Source organism: Plasmodium knowlesi (genome assembly GCF_000006355.2).
Source record: "Plasmodium knowlesi strain H genome assembly, chromosome: 11".
In the NCBI taxonomy this organism is placed as follows: Eukaryota; Apicomplexa; class Aconoidasida; order Haemosporida; family Plasmodiidae; genus Plasmodium; species Plasmodium knowlesi.
In genome coordinates this window covers 2,185,111-2,207,791 of record NC_011912.2, presented here as the reverse complement: position 1 = coordinate 2,207,791, position 22,681 = coordinate 2,185,111, and the positions used below count along the sequence as shown (strand labels likewise).

At 40.5% G+C, this 22,681-nt stretch overlaps 4 protein-coding genes across 4 annotated transcripts; all 4 read right to left on the bottom strand.

The window, feature by feature from the left end:
• Nucleotides 1-470: 470 nt before the first annotated feature.
• PKNH_1146900 (centrosomal protein CEP76, putative) lies at nt 471-9,888 on the bottom strand (the record flags this gene model as incomplete). The annotated part of the gene is made up of 19 exons (XM_039114165.1): nt 471-533; nt 742-905; nt 1,133-1,223; nt 1,419-3,537; nt 3,841-4,573; nt 4,745-4,918; nt 5,042-5,139; nt 5,251-5,322; nt 5,599-5,776; nt 5,950-6,091; nt 6,596-6,947; nt 7,086-7,277; nt 7,575-7,672; nt 7,848-8,099; nt 8,366-8,589; nt 8,703-8,797; nt 8,925-9,064; nt 9,231-9,365; nt 9,592-9,888. 19 exons carry the CDS (start codon nt 9,886-9,888, stop codon nt 471-473), a joined length of 5,619 nt encoding a protein of 1,872 aa, XP_038969783.1.
• Nucleotides 9,889-10,655: 767 nt separating this feature from the next.
• On the bottom strand, nt 10,656-11,798 carry PKNH_1146800 (conserved Plasmodium protein, unknown function; the record flags this gene model as incomplete). Its single annotated transcript, XM_002261606.1, has 1 exon — nt 10,656-11,798. The coding sequence occupies one exon, from the start codon at nt 11,796-11,798 to the stop codon at nt 10,656-10,658; it is 1,143 nt and encodes a 380-aa protein (XP_002261642.1).
• A 1,304-nt stretch (nt 11,799-13,102) lies between these two features.
• On the bottom strand, nt 13,103-17,815 carry PKNH_1146700 (conserved Plasmodium protein, unknown function; the record flags this gene model as incomplete). Its single annotated transcript, XM_002261605.1, has 1 exon — nt 13,103-17,815. One exon carries the CDS (start codon nt 17,813-17,815, stop codon nt 13,103-13,105), a length of 4,713 nt encoding a protein of 1,570 aa, XP_002261641.1.
• A 2,279-nt stretch (nt 17,816-20,094) lies between these two features.
• PKNH_1146600 (KIR protein) lies at nt 20,095-21,640 on the bottom strand (the record flags this gene model as incomplete). Its single annotated transcript, XM_002261604.1, has 3 exons — nt 20,095-20,385; nt 20,509-21,405; nt 21,605-21,640. The coding sequence occupies 3 exons, from the start codon at nt 21,638-21,640 to the stop codon at nt 20,095-20,097; spliced, it is 1,224 nt and encodes a 407-aa protein (XP_002261640.1).
• Nucleotides 21,641-22,681: the final 1,041 nt, after the last annotated feature.

Below are 22,681 nucleotides of genomic sequence, written 5' to 3'. Positions count from 1 at the left end.
CAGTGTCTTCCTTTTTTCGAGAAGACAACATTTTTGAAAAATGCATCCAAGTGAAGTCCCTCGTGCGGAAACTGTGCGCTGAGTTCACACAAAAATTTTTATTGGTGATAAACAAATGAGCAGTTTCGAACAAAAAAAAAGTGCCACATTGCTTGACATAACTCATATCGTGGCATTCTGCGCAATGGCAAAAGGAAAAAATCCTTCTTCCCCCCATCAATGTTTAAGTATATCATTATATGCAAAATTGCCAACGTAACGCATTAATTGAGAGACAATCTCTTCATAAAAGTTTGTAAATTATAAACTGAATGACGATTAAAAGATGTGCCTTCCCTTTGGGGGATAAGTCAGCTCAACCCTTTTTGTTCGTTCAAACCTCTTATGAAGTGTCAATACGTATCATTGTCCATGCTCCCCCCCCTTTATACTTTTTCCCTTTTTCCCTCTTCTTCCCTTCGTCTGCATTTCTACCTCTGATTGACGTCCTTCTTCGGGGGCTTCTTCATTTTGGTTTCCCTCTCCTGTGCAGTCTACGAGTGAAGGGGAAATTTTTTTTTTTTTCTTTTTTTTTTGTCTCAACGCATATACTTACGACTGCACACAGACACAAATTTGTGTGCGTATTAAACAGCCATTTTTTGTACTTCCAAAATAAATAAAAAAAAAAAAAAAAAAAAATATGAACCGTTCAGGCAAATTAGTGAATTTTTTTTTTTTTTTTTTTTTTTTCCACGTTACCATCCAAGGCACCAAACAGCCAAGGAACATCCAGTTGGACATTATCCCCCCAATTAAGGGGAACACTTTACAATATATGAGGAAGGAGATGTTGTCTATGGAGAGCTTCATTATGTTCTCGAATCGCTTGGAGTGCAGCAAGAATGACTTGACTTCGTAGAAATCTGCGGGGAGGGCGGTGAAATTATCGCTCAATTGATCGGTGAAATTATCGCTCAATTGATCGGTGAAATTATCGCTCAATTGATCGGTGAAATTATCGCTCAATTGATCGGTGAAATTATCGCTCAATTGATCGGTGAAATGATCGGTCAATTGACCACCACTTCAGTTATTGAAATGCCAAGCCGCTTAACCAATCATGCAACCGATGAACCTCTGCGCAACTTACCGATGGTCGAAAAATGAATCGGGAACCCAACGAACGTGTGGTTCGGTGGCACAGGGAATTTGTAGTACTGCCAGTTGAAGTACTGCTCCTCCTGAGGTGCAGAATGGAGGTGAAGGTGGCGTGAGTTGGAACGAGGAAGAAACTCGTGTCGCGTGTCGCGAGTTGTGTGTCCACGTAGATGAAAATTATAAGTGGATTCACTTTGCAGGCATAACGCGCGACACGCAACATGCGGTATCAACTGCCTTATCAAAAACTCTCCCCAAGTGATGCTCTCCAATTTTACCAATGAGTAATACCAGTTCCACTGCGAAATCTGATGAGAAACATACTTAGACGTGGAGTCTAATCTGCTCCAGGTTTTTGGAGGGATCGCTGTGGATGCCTTTTCCTTTGATTCAGTTTGTCCTTGTAGATTCCCCACACCAGTTTGAGTGTTTACATTACCTCCCAATCTTTCGTTTGCATTTTTTTCCTTCATATTTTCATACAAGGTTCCCTGGAAGTTCTTCCCATGTAACACATCATTTCCGTTATTATATGTGTAACAGTTTTGCACCATCGGATTGCTGTCCATGTCGAGGAATTTCTGGTCCGCGTACATCTGATGGTGGCTCTGGCAAATGAACAGTCTTCTCCTGTGTAACGTGCCTATTTCTTCTCTATCAGGCGACGAAGTGAAATTTCTTTTTCTTTCTTCCACCTTGTTCTTCCCAATAACGAATGGGTGCCTGTCAAAGCGTGAATCTCCTCTTCTTCTTTCCCCTTTTCCACTAATCCTACGTTTTAATAAGGCCATTTTTAACTTAAGCATGTTTCTTTCCATCTTCTTCATGTGATATCCTTCTTCATACTGGGCAACTAATTCGCGTATCTTCTTCCGACTGGTATGTGACCTCCTCAGCACGATGTTTCTACGACCCTTGTATGGTTTGTTCAGGCGATACGTTCGACCCACTCCGTCACCTCCTCTTCTGCTCCACTGTGTCACTGCACCATTCCAGTTATCATGAGTGTCGTATCCCGAATGGTCTCCCTTCGAGGGGATAATCAGGTAGCCATTAAACAAATGATCACATTTAACGCACCCTCTATCATGCACTGACTTATTAACCCCCTTTGTATGTTTTTCTCCTCCCAAGGTGCTCTTCAAAAATGCTTTCGTGTCTACATAGCTTAAGAAGGATTCTCTACCTAACCGACTACGTTGGAAGAATTCCCCCCCCAACTTAACGTTTACCATTTCTTCCTTTATCTTTTTCTCCTTCTGCTTCAAACTCTTCTGAAGCTTAAGCAGATTATCATACTTTTTATTGTACTTCTTGATATACTTGTTTAGCACACCTTCTCGATCAATGGAGCAGTGTCGCCGTTCCGATTCCTTCGCTTTGTCTTCCTCTTCCGTTTCATCCTCATCGTAGTGATAATTCTCCTTGATTTCTTTGTACAACTCCTCTTCCTCATTTGCTTCACTTGATGGGACTTCTCCACTGGGGGTAGGGGCACCTTTTATCTCTCCCTCCATTGGGGGATCCTTCCCATTTGATCCATCTAAACCATTTGATCCATTTAAACCATTTAAACCATTTAAACCATTTAAACCATTTAAACCATTTGACACATTTAAACCATTTAAACCATTTAAACCATTTGACACATTTAAACCATTTGACACATTTAAAACATTTGATACATTTAAACCATTTAAACCATTTGATCCATTCCCCTTATCACTGCACTCTTCCTCCAGGTGGGTCCTCTCCTGGTAATGCACAGGTGCATTGCTAAACCGTTTTATATTTTTCCTCTTCACACTGTCATCGTAGTTCCTTAGGATATCCGCGTTGTCCCTACAAAAAACGTAGTTCTTTATATACTGCTCCTTCCCATTATTGTACACCTCATCATTCATCCCGTATATATAATCCTCTGGAATATTGACAAGGTGCTTTTTCTGCTCTTCATTTATCATGCCAATTTCTTTACTTGGGTGGTAAGTCTGATAAAAATTTAAATTATCCTTGTTAACGTACTGTGCTTCAATGTTAGGATAATAATCGTTTTTGTATTGAGACCATGTTCTTCTCAATTGGTTATTGTCTCCTTCATTTTCTCCTCCCTTCTCAACGCATCCTACACGTGTTGTGGGGGATGCATATGCCGCTTCTGCACCTGAGTTTTTCTGGACACCCTGAGGATCATTCCCCCCTGTACTCTCATAATTCTCTGGCTTCGTGTTGTAATTATTATCTAAGTTAAGCTTATATTCACATAGGTCAATATACATTTCTAAGAAATGTCTAATCTCCTTGGAATGCTCAAAGGAGGTTTCCAATCCTTCCTTGGTCCTCATGAAGAGTATCATTTCCTGAATTTCCTCCTCCAGATCCTTGGTGTACTTCTCGCTGGAAGGGGAAAGGGAAGTGGGGAAGAATTTACAAAATGGGATCGAACTAGGTATACAGTGGAATCATGGCGAGCGCAAACGGCGTGAGCTTATCCGCAGGGGAGAAAAAACTCCACAACCTCTTCACGCGCAACCACTTTACGTGCAACCACTTTACGTGCAACCACTTTACGTGCAACCTCTTCACGCGTAACCTCTTCACGTGCAACCACTTTACATGCAACCACTTTACATGCAACCTCTTCACAAACAGAGATAACGTGGCGACACCGCTGATAGCGACGACGACGCTCTGCCTTACGAAAGCCTGTCACTCAACGGAGTCGATATCGTAATTTCACTCTTGATCGGCACGGGGGAGTGGTTCAAAAGGGGGCGCCAGTGGTAATTGTTCTCCAGATCGTACAGAATGCATGCGGGATGGTGGTTCTGCATGTTACCATACAACTGCTCATCATTGAAAACGACCTCGATGGATGAGTAAGGCACATAAGCTAAGGTTTTATCATAATCCAGAAGAAACATCTTTGGAGCAATGGGAATATTTTTTGAAAAATTTTCCAACAAATATTTTAACGCCTTAGTAGAACTGTACGTCTCATTCCTTTCAAACTTTACTTCGAACATATTATTGAAAAGTTCGTCATCGTTGAAAAGAATTTCATTTACGTTTACTTTTTCATCCTTCATGTGATTCTCTCCATACAGGTCCATAGTGTACAGTTTATTTTCTTCCTTCATGTCGTATTCCTCCTTGATTTCTTTCTCCCTCTTTTTTAATTCCTCCAACCCGTATCTAACAAAGTTCATTAAATATTCCCCTGTGTAATACTTTTCTCTGTTGCTGTCATCCACCACCTTGTTCATAATTTCCTTCTGAATGTTCACTTCTGGATCCATTGAAGATTTGTTATTGTTCCATCTTCTCTTCAAATGGATAATGCACTTGTTCGTAACTTCCCAGAAACATACCCATCCGTCTTCGTGCCTCGTCATGACCCAGTAATGGTTCTTCTTCCCGTTGTTTATTGTGCCTTGGAAGGATACAAGTATGTATGTGTGTTGCGGGAAGATATATATATATATATATATATATATATATATATATAGATCAATTTACCAGTAAATATAGTGGATGGTACATTAGTACCCACCGCCACACGTTCATATGTCGATCACATATTTGGGATCGTGCCCCCCCCTACCTTTACACACATAGGCGTCGTACTCCAAACCCTTCAAACAACAACACAGCAGCAGGACGTGATCTTGTATGGTACCCTTCTTATAGGACAGAAAGAAATACGGGGGGGTAAAAATAGACGACTCGTCTTCGTTCTCAATGTACTCTATGTTGTTCAGCCAATGGAAAAGAGGACCTATCATGGATTAGTGATAAGATAAAATTGATGTGCTGGAAATGTCTACTTTTTAGTGTTCTCTTAGAGGTGGCAACATCTCCCCCACACACCTTGCTAACGCGTGGGAGTACGCACACCTACCAGGAGTGGACACTTGGGCAGGCAAATTAATCGAAGTGACAAAGCTACACAGGGGATAGTAATTACTGTCAAACTCGTTTCTGCTCACACAGGGAAAACTGAAGAGAGAAAAGAAAAAAAAAATAATAATAATAGTATCGTACATGTGGGTAGAGACACACGCCAATTTGGGAACGCACTTTCTCCCCCTTCCATCTGCTATGTTGTACCTCCTATTTTTATCCGCCCGGGGAAACCACTGCATGTAGGTATCCTTGAATTTGGAGAAGTCCCTCTCCCACCTGAACGGGAGCAGTCAAAATAAATAAATAAATAAATGAATAAATAAATAAATAAATAAATAAATGAATGAATAAATGAATGAATGAATAAATAAATAAATAAATAAATAATAAATAATCATACAAAATGAGCATTCACGTGGGCATACGTAATGTATGCAATGTATGCAATGTATGCAATGTATGCGATGTATGCGATGTATACACCAATCCATAGGCTCTGCTAAACGAATGCGGCCACTCCAACATAGACGAGGCAACAACTCCTGCGCTCACCTCTTTGACATGGACTTATATATCATCGAAGCGTTCTGAATTTTTTCCTTCTCTATAAAGAGCAAGCCACTGGGCAATGGAGGGATAACAAAGGCCTCCACCGAAATGGTCGACTCCTTCTTCGTCTGTACGCTTTCCATGTTCAACGCTTTCAAGTGAAGCGTAGAGTACATCAACTCTGTGGTGTAGACGGGGTGGCACCAAAAGAAAAGGTAAATATAAGTACGGATCAGACGTTCAAAGGAATATTCAAAGAATAGGCTCCGAGAGAGATGTACCACCAGTTACAACTATCCTCCAAATGGTAGGTTCACGTGCGGTCACACTTCTCTCCCTCTTCGTCGCTCCTACCTAAAGTGTTCTTATACACGATGGTTTTATACTTCCTCACGTAGTAGTCATCATAGTTGTCGCTCGAAAGGTCCATCCCCTCATTTGTTGCGTCGTAGTTGTCCTTGTAATCGTTGTAGGGGGAGATGCTTTGGGAGGCTTCCTGTGGGGGGTGGTAGCGTAGGCAGTGGTAGCGTAGGCAGTGGTAGCGTAGGCAGTGGTAGCGTAGGCAGTGGTAGCGTAGGCAGTGGTAGCGTAGGCAGTGGTAGCGTAGGCAGTGGTAGCGTAGGCAGTGGTAGCGTAGGCAGTGGTAGCGTAGGCAGTGGTAGCGTAGGCAGTGGTAGCGTAGGCAGTGGTAGCGTAGGCAGTGGTAGCGTAGGCAGTGGTAGCGTAGGCAGTGGTAGCGTAGGCAGTGGTAGCGTAGGCAGTGGTAGCGTAGGCAGTGGTAGCGTAGGCAGTGGTAGCGTAGGCAGTGGTAGCGTAGGCAGTGGTAGCGTAGGCAGTGGTAGCGTAGGCAGTGGTAGCGTAGGCAGTGGTAGCGTAGGCAGTGGTAGCGTAGGCAGTGGTAGCGTAGGCGGTGGTAGCAACACGATGGGGGAAGCACATTGAAGAAACCCGTGTTGAGAAAAAATACACGTGGACAATGGAATAGATACGCGCTACATACCTGAGCCAAGGAACGGTAATCTGGCGTACCGTAGTTAAAAATATCCGCGAAGGGGAGCTCGAAGATCCCCAAAATGGTGGAATGTATTTCATTGTTGTTATGAACCTCAAAACATATTTCCCCTTTTGAAATCAAGTCCACTGGCAACACATTTTTTATCAAACTCTCATGCGTTAGCTCCTTTTTATCTACTAGCCGAATGGGGAAATACAAATTTTGATAAAAAAAAGGGGAAGTGCTCTTCGACACGGTGTCCGTTTTGTTGACTATTCCGTCCCACTTCACCCATACGTTTATATTCACGTTATTCAGGTCGATGCTGCTGATGGCTAGATTTTCACATTTTATTACTCTGCACGGGGTGGGGGAAACGATATGTATGCACATGAAAATACACACACACGCACACATACAATACATACCTTACATGCATAACATATCGTGTCCGATCGAATAAAAAAGAAACAAACCATTTTACCGGGCCACTCACCTGATCACCAAGTAGTGTTCGTTCAAAAGGAGCTGATTCACCAACGTTGCATCACTGAGAGGCTGGACGGGCCTCTGCACAGGAATGTCTCCTTCCTCTATACCGTAGCTGTTGACAAAGCATTTGATATTCCCTACAATTTCGCCCTGCCTGAATTTCGTCTTGTCCAGTGTCAGCTTTTTCACAGTTCCTCTGGCGGTGCACAGAGCGGGGGGGGGAGAGAAAAAAAAAAAAGATCAGATGAACGAAGAAGGGGAGAAGAAAATTGTAGAAACGGAAAAAATTACCACAGTGAAGAGTGTAATAATAGAACAGACAATCCTTCACCCAAGAAGCGAAAAAAAATGAACAAACAAACCAAAAAAAACGGAGAAAAGCGCAAAAATAGGCATCAGCAAAAGTGCACATGCGCAGGGGGGGAAAACCCTCTTAACGGACCTCCTCCATCGTGATCGTATCCCCTTGAAGAAACACAATTCTCGGCCTTACTTGAAAAACGGATGCTCCGTCACAGACTTTAAGGATATGATGCAGGACCCAAGCAGGATGGGTGGCTTGTATCTATAGCTAGTGTTGTGGGACAATACCTTAAATTGGTTAAAAAGGAAAGGATGGGATGGGGGTGTTAGAAAAGGGGAAATGCCGAACGTAAGCAAGAAAATCAGCCGGAGTGAAAAAAAGGTGTCTTCTCACTCGCACAACGCCACATCTCATCACAGAAACATACACATATATTGGCTTATGCAAAAGTGCGTATTTTACCGTGAGGATGAAAAAGGCATTGGCCAATTGATGGTAAGTACCAATGAAGCAGAAATACCCCGGGTAAAGCCAAAAGTTGTTCTGCGATTTGTGCGAGCTGTGAATGACCCAGTCGTCTTCACTTAGGGGAAATTTGAAACGCAAAAATTTCGGCAAGGTTTTTAAGTAATTCGGCATTTCTGAATTTGCTATGAACCACCAGCTGTCAAGGGCCATGTGGAACTCGAAGATTTCTGATAGCTGCATGTACACCTGTAAAATGGAGCAAAAGGGGAGGGATGTCTATGCGTGCATTCCCAAGTCCATTCCTACGTCGGTTCGCGTAGGCTTATGTGTGTATGTTTGGTCGGAACGCTTTTCCCATTAGTGCACCCCGAGGGGAGCCACAGGCATAATCACAACCGGAAGCACATCACAGGAGTAAAATGTAGACGTGGAAAATTCAACGTGGAAAAATAGAAAATGACAAACGTTGCGGTAGTTTAATATCAGACGGAATTGCCAAAGGCTAGAATTACCCCCAAACTCTGCGTCTCAAAAGTGATGTTCTTTTTCTCGATTTTCCGCTTCAGGATAACGTTCGTGTCGGGGTCGTTTTCAATGACCTCTTTCAAGGTTTTCTTGGACGAGGCGCACAGCTCATTGAATGTAAACCCCTTTATGCACCACATTTCAATGACCACTTCGAAGTTCTGCAAGTCCTCGTAGGATATGCTCAACTCCTTTTCCGCCCAGATGGGCACTACAAGAAGGAGGGAAGAGGTAGAGGCAGTTCAACACGTCTTAGCGGAGAGGTGCATATACATGTATAGGTACACTCCTCCACACTCGTGATAAAGGGCACTCCCCCCTTACGTGGAACCTTCAAGTACTTGATCTCCCCCGGTTCTATTGAATACCCAGGCGTGTACAGCACCTCCTTCTGCATGTCTCCGTACAGTTTCAGTTTCCTGCAAAAAAAAAAAAAAAAAAAAAAAAAAACAGTTAAGTTAGCTCAGGTGCACGAATTGTCACCCGTGCAGGTAGCACGTAGCACGTAGAAAGGCGTATTATACTCTCACAAAATTGGAGCCCTACTTGGTATTTCCGAAGGATACTAAGTAAAAGTTTCTATGTAACTGATTTTCCAAGTTATGAATATATTTTATAAAAAATTCAAAGCGCCACAATCTGGGCCGCAGCATCGGGTTGTAGAACTCCTTTACGCTTTGTTCTCTCTATCAAGAGGGGCGAGGAAATAATAGACGGGAGAGGGAAATAAGAAGCGGCATTTCCACGAACGCGAGGTATATCATGAAGACATATCCGAACCAATTAAGGAACAAATCCACAATGCACACTGTGCTTTGACAGATCCACAACTGTGAAGGCTCTCATCTTAACCTTTAATTCCTCGTACAGGTCAAGGAAAGGCTCTTCCATGTCTTCTTCCTCATCGGTGGTACTTAGACTTTCTTCGCTAACTTCAGACTCTTCGTTTTTTTTTATTGCTTTTATTTTCCTGCTCGGGAGGTGCCTCTGCGTAAATAGGTTAAACAGTGCCAGGGATGTGAGACAAAAAAAAAAAAAAAAAAAAAAAAAAAAAAAAAAAAAAAAAAAAAAAAAAAAAAAAAAGAACACTGCTGATACATGAATTGGGGGAAGGGTAATGCCACGGTGATGTTTACCCCAGTGTACAATTAACACTCTCTCAAAACTAGTGCCAAAACAGAAACACGATAAGGAAGTTTTTACGCAATTTAACCAAATTCTTTTGGATGATCCGTCCACATTCGTCTTCATCGAATAGCGGCACCTCTAAAAAATGTTCCTTTGGCTTTTCTCCACCTTCCTCATTATAAATGCTCCCATCTTCGTATTCACTAGCGTAGTCTTCACTTAGGCGCTCCTTATCCTCATTTTTGTATAACCACACTTCGTCCTTCAGCTCACTAATATGAACCCTTTTATTTTTATTTTTATTTTCCTTTCCCCCTGCTGCGTCATTGTTTCCGTCCTCATCGTAATGAAAGATTCCCTTAATTGTATTTATCAAAAACATTTTTAGCGTTTAAAAGGGGAATGCCCTTGCTGGTAGCGCGGGAGTTACGCATGCTCTTGTGTATACTTGAGAATAATTCTCCTTTCTTCTTGTTTGTCAACATCTGAACCTTTCTCCCCTATGGTCACATTGCAAAGTGATCATTGAATAGATTAAAACAGTGCGCAGGAAAAGACAAAAGGGCATGTGCACCTCACCAGATGGTTGCTTTTTTTCATCCCTTGTGTGCCCCCTTCTGATAATGATACCATTCACGCAGTTCCCTTCTTATTTTATTTGCACATTTCTAAATGCTGGAAAATGATAAAAAAAAAAAAAAAAAAAAAAGGGCAAATACCTACCCCCCCCTGGCTGTACATATTCAGCCTTAAAATATGTCCTCCAAATGGTGAATAGTTCTATTTTGTTTCTTATCCAAATTTCCACTCTTAGGCCTTTCCTTCAAATGCGTTTTCTTTTTAACAATTTTTTTGTTAAAAAGTTAAATAAAATTGAGAAAAAAAAAAAAAAAAAATTAAAAATTGTATGAACTTAGTGTGTAAAGAGCGCCGGAAAAAAAAAAAAAAAAACTAAAAATCGCCTGAACCGGGAATGTAAAAAGTGCCAAAAAAAAAAAAAAAAAAAAAAAAAAAAAAAAGCTAGCTCGTAAATGGCACACACTTATACATACAGGCTTTTTTCCAAATGGACCTACCTACCCAGGAGAAAAAAAATACCCCGGTATGTGTGCTTGTGGAATGAGGTACCCAAGCAGACACACCCTTGGCTCACAAAATGAAGGGCGAAATGTCAGACAGTTTCTGGTACTTGATCGCTCTACTCGGGTAGCTATTTTTTGGCTGCAAGTCGAAAGATGTCCTATCCTTACAGAAAACGTTTTTCTTCACGAACTGGATCAAATCGTTGGAGGAGAAAAAGGACACGAGTAACTTTTTCTTTTCCTCCTTGGTAAAGTAACTCAGTTCTGCTTCATTCATTAATGACGTGAAATTTTCTTCTACATACTTCTCCTTGTCATTGCTCATGGCTAATTTCGCTAGATCTTTTTTAACTTGTAGTGCACATTCCATGAACAGTTTTTCATACTGCGACTTTTCGATGTAATGCTTTGTAAGTTTTTCTTGTAAACTGCAATTTATGTTTATTTGCTTCTTCAGTTTCTTTTCTAAGTTGGCTACTCTGTGCTGCAACTCCTTAGAGTTGTTCTCCTCCATCTTCGATTTATGCTTCGATATACGCTCGGCCTTGCCGCCCTCGCTCTGTCCTCCACACTGCGCGCCCCCAACATATTGCTCTCTTTTCTGCGCTTTCTTTGGTGCAATATTTCTCTTCTGTGCGTTTCCCTCCTTTCTGTAAAAGGGCCCTTCTTTCGCTTGTGTTCCCGTTTCGGCTCCCACCCCCGGCTCTTCCTTCAAAATCACCTTATCATACATTTTGGCAAGCTTCTTCTCCAGAAACAGCATATGATTCTTCATTAGTTCACTGTTCCTCTTCCACTTCTCCGCCTCCTTCTTCAAAAACTGGGAAACGTTGTCCAACCGTAGGCACTCGTTTATGTACCACTTAAGTTCCTTCTGCAGTTTCTTGACCCGTTCGTCCTTTAGCTCCCTTATTTTTTCTTCCTTGACGATTTTCTTTAAAACACGTATTTCCTTCTGTACGTCATACATGTAGGTGTTGAATGCCAAAATGTATTTCTCTTCATTGTCCTTTAGAATTGTATTAAAGTGAATGTTCATATTTTCGATGGTGTTATTTAGCGCTTCGAACCTTTTCTGTACATGTTCATTATTCTCTTCAACTTTGCTTATGCTCTCCATTGTTTGCTCATTCTTTTCTAACTCCTGACTGTCCCCGTTTCCGTCCTCCCCTTGCTCAGCGCCTAGCTGACTCACTTCCTCCGTTGTCATTTTCGGCTACACATAGGGGCGTATATACAAACATATGCACAGACATAAATATGTCCTTGCAGGTCTTTCCCTTGTTACACTGTCTGTGTATACCCGCAGGTCTACGCTCAGAATGCGAACCTTTGCCCACATTCATGCAGGGGCTCAGTAAAAATGGCTTAGACCGCGCATATAAGAAGTGATCCCACAAGGCCCTCCTAGCACTTCCCTCGTCAGTGACATAGCCCCTACTGTTTATGCTCTCATCTACATTAACGCGAAAAAAAAAAAAAAAAAAAAAAAAAAAAAAAAAAAAAAACCTAGTTCCCTCCTGCACACATGTGTGTCTGCAGACAAACTTCTAAATGCTTCCTTCCCCCCCCCCAGGACAATTAACATGTTTATTCGATTCGATTAATTTTTTCTACCTGCCCATAATCGCCCCTACACTTTTACCATTCCTCTGGTAAAATTGGGAGTCTATATTTGACTCAAAAAAAAAAAAAAAAAAGTTAACTTATCCCTTCCGCAACGATCACGCGAAAGGCAATTACTCTTCCTACATAATTCTCTTCGTCCATTTTGCCCTTCCCTATTGTGTATCACTAAAAGGGCATTACTAAGAAGAATATATAACACTCTCCCTTTCCAGTATTATTTCGAAAGGCATATCCCTTCCATGAAGCGGCAAACTTCCCATAATGAAATCGCAGGGAGAGAAAACCTTTGTCATACTGTTTCCTTACTCGAACAATTTCTCTATCCCAATCGAATGTACCGATGCGACATATGTGTATGACTCCCCCCTCAGGTATTCCTTCACAATATGTCTAATCCTCCTTTTCTCCCATGGGGGAGGTACCGAAGGAATATCAGATCTGTCTCGTTTTACCCGGTCGGTCTGTTTGCATGGGAATTTTTTTTTTTTTTTTTTTTTGAGCAAAGATTTCCCTTCTTTAAAGATGCCAGGTGAAGCACACAAATACAGACACACTTGTGTCGCGCACTCACGGAAGGAGTTTGATAGGGGTGCACAAAAAAAGGTGAAGAGGAAAATGGGGGGATAAATAAATAGGTGAATAGAAAAAAGTGGTAAGATATGAATAGGTGAACAGAAAAAAGTGGTAAGATATGAATAGGTGAACAGAAAAAAGTGGTAAGATATAAATAGGTGAACAGAAAAAAGTGGTAAGATATAAATAGGTGAAAATAAAAAGTGGTAAGATATAAATACGTGTACAGAAAAAGTGGGAAGATATAAATAGGTGGATAAGACAAAATGAGGGTAATATGCATATAGGTAAGCAACGTACAGGATAGCTAACCTAGCCACATAGATCGTTCGCCATATACTTGCTCCTCTTCAACTCGTTAAATGACTTATTGTTGTAGTCATCCAAAATGTTGTAGTCGCTTACAAACTTGCTCTTGTTAATGAAATAGTTCACCAGATTTCTCGTGATGTACTTCTTCGGTGACTTATGAACATAGGGCTGAGAGAGGAAGACGATGTATAGGCAGTCCTTAACCACACTGGATAGCTCTGACAGATAGCCCAAGACGTCATTATGTATCTGATGAATCTGCGTTATTTTATAATTTACCTTAAGGTTAATTTGGGTAGCCTCCAAATATTTAGCCGTTTTTATCAGTGTTCTCTGTAGTTCATATAATGTTTTCACCTCATGTTCACCGAAGAACATATCTCCTATGAGGCCTTCTAAATGGGCATTTTGCTTCACGTCTACTCTGCCTGATACAAGGTACGGTAAATAAGAATAGGTCCTCCTTTTCCGGGCAGATAGTTCATACTGGCTGCTTCTATCCTGGTTGTCTTCCATGGAGAAACTCATTCTGGACCCCCCTCGGAAGGATGTACTTTTATCGGAAAGGTATGAATTATCTGATGAGTACTCCCTCTCACCATTTATCGTTTCACCTCCTCCATCAACTGATTCTCTACCCCTATTAATAAACAACTGCTCTACGCAATTCTTCAGCAATTTGTAGTCATCCATAAGGATCTCAAACAACTTCCTTGTGTTCTCCATCCGAAGGGCATTCACTTCCTCTTTACCCTTACTTCCTAACATGGATAGCTTAATTTTGCACAGTAAAATGGCCGTCGCTGCTGGTAGACTTAAAATCTTCACCTTCTGAGAATGCTTTATGGAGGAGAGGAGTTCGCTTGTCTTCTTACCCCTTCGGTTGGATACCTTCAACGACGGAATTACCCCATCAAAGGCTTCTTCTAATTTCACCGTACAAGGTGCTTTAAATAGGAAAAAAATTAAATTATCCGATAAGTACTTCATATACTTCACCTTAGTCACTAACCTTAGGAACCTCTCCTCCAGATATATGAGATGCTTCACTTGGTTGGACTTCTCCTCCGTCCTGTTCAGGAAGTAGAGAGATGTGGACAGGCACAAGTATGTGTTGCACAGGTCCTCCATATATACATTATCAAATAGACATATTCTTCTGTTCTTCCTTGTTGACTTTATTACGCTGGAGCTTATTGAACAATCACTCCCATCGCCCAGCTGACCACCTTCCACTTGATTCTTCACATACTCCCCTGTTGGCGAACTTCCCGCAGTACCTCCCTTGGATGCACTCTCACAAGTAGGGTACTCTTCTTCTTCCTCCTCCTCCTCTTCCGCCTGTTCATTGTTGACAAGTGGGGGTCCTTGCGAATTCTGCTCCCCTGCAGCGTGTGTCCCAGTGGGAGAGTTACCTGGTACAGTTCTAGCCCCCCCGCCTAGCCACTCCTCCTCATCCGCATCCCGCAAATCACTGTCACCCTTAACTTGGCGCTTCATCCTATCCTTATTGTAGTAATAATACAACAACACGTAGTACGAATACTGCACCATGGTGTTGACATGCTCACTAAGAATATCATTCATGAGAAACAAATTGGATGAAATAATTATCTTCAACGATCCCAACAAGGAGACAACAAAAGGAATGGTTACTTTTCGGTCCCTCACTTTCTGAAAAATTTCCACGTGTTCCATTTTATTCATTTTTTTCTTACTAAACAAATCGCTAGTCTTATCCATGTCTATAATATTTATCCTAGGTGTCATCTTCAACATGGTGTCGAAAAATTCAAATAGGAAAGATGGACTGAAATTTTTACAAGCACAATAAAAGTGATATAACTGAAAAGTGGTAATATTTTTCATCTTCGATCCGTTTGAATCTGATCCACTCATAGGAAGGCCACTTCCCCCCTTGGATACCACATTTAGATCGTAAAAGAGAAGCATTTCTTCCAGTCTCCTCTTTATAGATTTGACCAACTCGTATGTATGCTTATTTGTATTAATGGAAAAATGAGTAAATTTCACTATATCGCTTAGAACACTGAAATCGTAAAATATCAGATACCTTTTGTACAGTTCACTCTCCTTGTGAGTGAGGTCACCCTCAGCACTCTTCTCATTTATGTGTTTTATTTCATCCACTAGTTTCTCTCTGCTCCAGAAGACGGAGCCCTTGTTAGGGCTTGTTTCGCTTTCTTCTTTCTTCCCCCCCGGAAATCCACCCCCCAATTCCTTCGCCACATCATCCAAACTTTTATCAATCTGCTCGCACAAAAGTGCCACTATATTTTTAAGCAGAAATTTGTTCTTCTTATGTTTCTTCCCCACGTCTTGATTCAAACCGTAACTCAGGAGGTAGCTCTTGACGTCGTATACATTGTCCTTCACCTGGAGCAGGTCGTAACTCTTTAGCAGATTCTTGGGATTCACAAAAGTGTGAGCCTCCTCTGATTTGTCATAGTAGTAATTTATCACTTCCTTCTCACTCAGATTGAAGCATATGCTCTTTTTTTTGCTCTTGTCATCCAACGTGTCGTCATTTCTGTTTTTTAGTATTTTTCTATTCCCCGTCGGAGATGGACTCTCCTTCACGGGGCTCATTTCACCTTCTGCACGTGATGGAAATGTTCCTCTTTCTGATGCGTTCTCCGCTTCTCCCATGACGGTGCCCTCCGACGGGATAGACACCTCACCCTTTACAAACCTGCGTGCCTTCCTACCCCCCTTTCCTCTGCAACTCACGAAAATCTCCATCTCGGGGACGAAGGAAAAGAAGGAGTTTATCTTAAAAAGTCGAATAAGCGTCTCATTATCTACAGTACAAGAATTCAATGCATTATCTATGTAATAACGAAGCTTATTAATGAAGACATGCAGAACCTGGTTCTGCGTACTCGGCATAAAGATCACCTTCCCTAAGCATTCAGAAAAGAAGAGCAAATTATCTAACGAATAGTATTTCAATTTCTTGTTCAATTTTTTAATAAAAATGGAAAATGTAGAATTGTACAAATCATTCATGTTGCTCTGAAATATCTCAGTATTGTTAAACCCAGCCCCACTATCCCCTGCGCGATTAAAACCCGTGCTAGATGGATTTATGAGCAGGTAATTATCTACACTCTTTATAAAACGAATTAAGTGTTTCTCACTTTTCAATTTCGCTAAAGGATTCCCAATGGCTTGGTCAATAATCCTGTTAAATAAACTATCACTAAACACCAGAAACCGATGGAGAATAATCAAACTGTAGCTAAAATCATATGCCTCCATCTGGTCCAGCTTTTTTTCATACGTCATTATAAGGGCGTGTACACTTTTACTGTTTATTTGGTTGGTCATTTGGTTCACCGTTTTGGAGAAGTATTCCTTCCTAATCAACTCATCAATATGTTTTCTAAATATTCTATTCAAATAATCTCTTAACTTTGTGACATTCTCAGATTTGCTGGACATGTAACTCAACAGGGTAAACCACCTCCTGATCATTGTTACGTCTTTCTGTGTGTTTCCTCTGGAAGCAGCCAAATTATTCGGACAGGATACTACCTCATTGTCGTCCAAATGATCCAATCTTTTTTCCTCACCCTCTGATTGCCACTGTTGCTCCTCAAGGGCGCTGGACCCTCCCTTGGAACCCATCCTGCTACCTGATATGTTTAAAAGATGCTTCAAGTTTCTCATGTACGATTTTACCTTACTTCCGCGCTTTTTCTCGATCTGCGCGGGGTCGCCACGCCCGACCTCGGTCGGGCTGTCGACTCCTATTTGTGAAGAGTCTGCCAGCTCTACTTCTTTTTCTTCTACTCCTCGCCACCCCATCCGCTCGTTCAAATATGTTATGTCCCTCCCCTTGAGGGCCATCACGAGACACTCGAAAAAGGCACCATTTAAAATGTTGTTTTTTACGCTCTCGTCGATATCCTTCAGGTGGTGAAGCACAGCGTAGTATTCCATGTTGGTCATCTTATCGAAGAAGGCGCTCAATTCTGCTTTATATTCTTCCCCCCCGCCTTTTTTCGATACCAATTTATCTACCTGCAGAAATATGCTGTTCCACGTTTTTATGTCGTTCTTCTCTGATAAATGCCCAAGTATACAAGGTAACAGTTCGCTCAGACTTAATCGGGAAAATTTCACGTACTTATCCTTTTTTATCGATACAGCAACGATTTGTGTGAAGTTCCTAAATTTCATTCTTCTCATTTTACTACATGACCAAATGTCTGTATTGCCCCACTTACTCGAGTTACATAAAATGTTCTTATAGTTCAGTACATTTGGAAATGGTGTACTGCTAATTTCTTCTTCAATTCTCCCTGACTTTACGTGTGTTTGTACAAATGGGGCGTTCTCCCTCGCCTTCTTTGGCTTTTCTCCCTTGTCCAATATATTCCCCTTTATTACTCTACGCCACGCGTGTGCCTCACTATCCTGCGCGCTGCACACGTCTGGGCCACACCCTCTTTTAAAATTATAACATATCACCCTGGTGGTTTTTTTCCTAGACAATCTCCTCCCTCGTGTGATATTATATAGGAACAATTTCTGACTGATACTGGCCAGTTCGCTATTCCCAAATTTCCTTGCACACGTGCTGATGGGTAGCCTGGATTTACGGTCAACTCCTATACTTATATATTTATGTATTTCCTTACACTCATGTTCACACGTGTACGCCCTCTTAATCGTAAATCTGTTCATCATTTCTCCTTTAGCGCTTCGTAGTGGTTTTCTCCCCCAATCAACTTCAGAGAGTTTCAAATATTTTGGCCCACCTGCCTCGGTTGCTAGGCCTCTTTCTTGCGCCTGCTCGAATTGGTCACTTGTGATGTGTTAATTGTAATTTTTTTTTTTTTTTTTTTTTTTTAGCTTTTTCTGAACCTTTCAGGTATTTTTTTTTCCCCTTTTTGGCTAGTCAATTTTTTTTTTTTTTTCACTTTCTGCACAATTGTGTGTATTTCGATTTTAGACCTTCCTGGGGGTGTTCCAGCTACTTTGCAGCTTCGCTTAGTTTATATCCCCCCTCAATGGTGATTAAGCGGAACATCCCTACAAACAAGTTAAACTTCACGCTCTTCGCTCGTCCTTCCTCTCTTTCTCCTTGCACGCCCCTTCTTGTAGTTTGGTTCACAGTTCAGAGTGTAAAATAGGTACCCCCTAGCAGTTCCAACAACATAGCACAACCGAACTGTGCGTTCGTTACAAAATTCACATAATGTACGGACAAGTTAGCTTTCCGCCTTTTACGTACTCACCTGAATGGGCACGCGGAAGGCCATTCCTATCGACTTACGCGCGTAAGAGAGGCTAACACACTACTTAACATCCCACCTATAGAGCAGTAATAGCATATACCGTAACTTAGTCACGCGAGCTGAAGTACCATAAATATATTCGCATATGTACACAGTACACACTTTAATCCTGTCACGAACTTTTTTATTTTTGCTTGTATTTTTTTTTTTTTTTTTTTCTTTTTCAGTTTTGCTTAAACAGTGTCACTGAAGGTAACCAATCAGTTTCCTCTCAACACTACCGCGTAAGTTCATCATGGAATGGGAAAGAGAAAACGAAAAAAATATATATAGTAGGATAAAGAAGGGCCCGCTAAAATATAGATAACGGGGGAATCACAAAGGTAATTATTCATTACGCATATAGGCGTGCACACGTTTGGATGATTTTTTTTTTTTTTTTTTTTATCCCAATGAATCTTTAATTTTCTCCATTGTGGCCATACATGAAATGCATAACTATACGTGAGTACAGGTATCCCCATTGCCTGATTCTTCGCGTGCTACACCTCCTGTGTACGTTTAGAGCAGACCAGTACTCTCTCTGCCCCTGTCGCCTATCAAGTGTCGGTAGGGAGGATCGACTCCTCCTCGAACCTTTTAAAAAAAAAAGAAAGTACACATATGTAGGCAATGCTAGCTGAATTTTTTCCCTCTTTCTGTACCCCGAACGGTGGCCCCTCATACAGATCTGCTTTTCCAGTATAAAAGTGCTTTGCACTAATAGGGCGTGCTTCTCTACAGAAAAAAGTAACTGCTGAACGACTTTCCATTCCACCCGCCTACAACTTTTCCTACGAATGACTTTTCCAATGAATTCGAACGCACCGCATGAAATGGACGTAGAAGTTGCGAACGCTTAAAAAAAAGAAGGAAAAAAGGGGGGAAATGTTGGAGTGCGGTAGGCATACTCTGTGATATGAGGGCGTATACTTCTCCGTATACACCTAATACGAGCTTTACGCAAAATGGACAGAAAAAAAAAAAAAAGAGGGTGTATGACCTTAGGGTTTTTTTTTTGGTTATAAGAATAACAGTATGGCCTGGTATTTAGCTGTTTTAGGGGGAATATTCTTATTTTTATGCGAAAAGAAGAAAGAAAGAAAGAAGAAAGAAACGAAAAAAAAAAATATATAAAATATATATATATGAAAAAAGGGGGGTGGCTCACAACACCCAACGAAGTTATATACGGAGCATTGTTCAAAAAAAAATTAGAAATTTTTTTTTTTCAAAACTGATAATAGAACCCATCGCGAATTATTCATTTTGTAATCGGGCTTTAATTCATTTTAGAGACCCTTTTTTTTTTTTTTTCTTCCTGTCTCTTCTTTTCTTTCTTCTTTTTCTTCCACCTTTTCTTCCTGACTCTTTTTTTCTTTCTTTTTTCCATTTCCTTCCCTTTCCTTTTTATTCCTTTTCTTTTTATTCCTTTTTCTTTTTTTTTTTTCTATTTTTTCTTTTTAAGAATAGCACGAGGTGTGCTACCAACGAAGGGAAAAAAAAAAAAAAAGAAAAGAATAAAGAAGGAAAAGGAAAGGGAAAAGGAAAGGGAATAAAAAAGAAGGGAAGGGAATTTTGGTGGGGGGAAAGGAAAAGGAAAGAAAGGGAATAAAGAAGGAAAGAAAAAAAAGAAAAGGAATAAAAAGAAAAGGAAAGAAAAGGAAAGGAAATGGAAAAGAAATATTACGTCGCATAATAACGTATATTCCCTGGTCTTCTATTATTTGTTCCGGCCCTTTCCCTTCTTCCGATTGATCGACGAGGTGGTTCATTATATATGGTAGAAACATCGGTGGAGGAGCCACCACCACCCAGGGTGGTGGAACCGTCGTCTCCTAGTGTGGAAGAATCATTCTCTGTGAAAGTGTCGTCAATGTGTTGACGTCGACCAATAGATCTTCTTCCTCTTCTGTTGTTGCTGTTATTGCTGCCACCAAAGAGGGAGTTTTTTATTCCATCAAATAGATTAGTATACTGAAAAAAAAAAAAAAAAAAGGAAAGAACATATGTATGTGTATATGTATATGTGTATATGTGTATATATATATACATCTGTGTATATATGTATATGTATATACACATATGTGTAGTACTTACTTTGTATAAAAAGAAACCAATTGCTGGTAATCCTATGGTGGCAATGGTACCACCAGCTACAGCACCAGGTGTGACACCACTTGCACCGGTGTCGACGGCATCACCAATAAGTACAACATCCTGGTCGTCATCTCCTCTGTGACTACCACCACCATCGGAGCCACCTTTTCCTTCACCACCAGAGACACGACCTCCCAATATTTCGCTCCCCTGACCACTATGTGTAGATGAATGTCCCCTGACCGCTTGCTCCTGCAGCGCAGCTTCCTCGTCCTTTAGACACTTCTTCTGTAATAGGGTTCCATACTTCGTGTCCCTGAACCAATTATTAAAATCATTACAATATGGTTCATCACTACTTCCATCATGATTGGGACATTTTCCACTTATAGCATCGTAAGCTTTCTTAATTTCTTCCAAATATGAGCTAACAGTGTCATCGCACATGTAATTATGTTTCTTTATGTAGTACTCTATCCTTTCATAATCCCTATAGTAGTCATGTACTTTTTTCATTTTCTGGAAAAGTTCGTCGTTCTGTATGGTAATCGTGGGGTACTTATTCGTACATTTGAATTTGTCCAAATGAGTTTCCATTTTTTGATAGATGTCCTCCATAGCCTTCTTAAATTTAGTGTCATCCAAACCAGTAAGTACTAAATCCCCCGTGAAAAAATATAGGTAATCACAATACTCATTTTCGGATGAGCTGTTTCCTCCCAGTGCTGCTGCGCAGCACTGCGCTTTTGCAATTTTGCCTATATATTCACTTAAACTCGAATAACTGTCTAAGGCATTATCCATTAAGTTTTTAGAATTAAAACCACAATTATCGTTATCACCCTCTAAACTACTATACTTCCCCCGTGAGGGTAATACGCTCTCTAAAACATGCTTCTGCAGAGACATATTTAAATAACGGATTATATAACAATCTATAAATAATATATTCCATATACGTATATATATCATATATATATGGTTCATCCATAGGAATACATACTCATATTCACAAATATGTGTGAGCTATTTTGCAGACAGTTCCGTGCCTCAAAGAAGATGATAGTAAACCGTGAATTGTATTACTGTTACTTACCGTGAGCTGCCCTGCTTTTCCTCCCTTTGGTGACATTTTACCTTAATTCCTTCTTTTATTTCTCTTCCTTCTTCTTTTCGTTTTTCTTTTTCCTTTCCCCTAAAACCTTCCTCCTTCTCAAAACAAGAAATAAAAATAAAAAAAAATTTTCACCTTCCTTCCCCTAAAGATCCTGAACAGAAGACCATATTGTTGTTTTAACAACCGAGGAAAGAACCTTCTTTCCTTCCTTTCCCCTTTAAGGAAACTTCTTTTCCTTTTTCACCCTTTAAGGAACCTTCCTTTTCTTCCCATAAGAAACCTTACTTCTTCTTTTCATCCTTTAAAATTTCTTTCTTTTCTATTCCCCCTTAAAAACCAACTTCCTTCTTTTTTTTCTTTCTTTTAAAATCTCCTTTTTCTTTTTCTTCTTTAAACCCTCTTTTTTCTCCCTTTAAAACATTCCTTCTTATTTTCCCTAAATCTTCATTTCCTTACTCCTATCCTTTATCATTCCTTTTACCTTTATTCCTGTTCTTCCATTCTCTATATTAATTCTTTTTTCTTTTTACTACTTTAACATTTTTTACCTCCTAATTTTATTTTCCCTCTTTTCCTTTCCATCTATACATTTTCTTCACATTTTTCAATAATCCATTTATATTTTCCCTCCTACATTCTAAATAAAATATCTTCCCCCATTCCATTATTACTATTTATACATATACATCGCTAAAAATAAATGACATATATATAGGTGCCATTTCACATATGCACTACACTTGATCATCCTAAATTCCCTATTACTTCTTTATATATATAAGTGCACCGCACATTTCGGGTGTAGGTTTAAGGGTTTAGGGTTTTAGCGTTTAGGGTTTTAGCGTTTAGGGTTAAGGGTTTAGGGTTTTAGCGTTTATGGTTTAGTGTTTAGGGTTCATGGTTTAGGGTTTAGGGTTTAGGGTTTAGGGTTTAGGGTTCAGGTTTTAGGGTTTTAGGGTTTACGGTTCAGGATTTATGGTTTAGGTTTTAGGGTTCAGGGTTTAGGATTTAGGTTTTAGGTTTCAGGATTTAGGGTATAAGTTTTAGGGTTCAGGG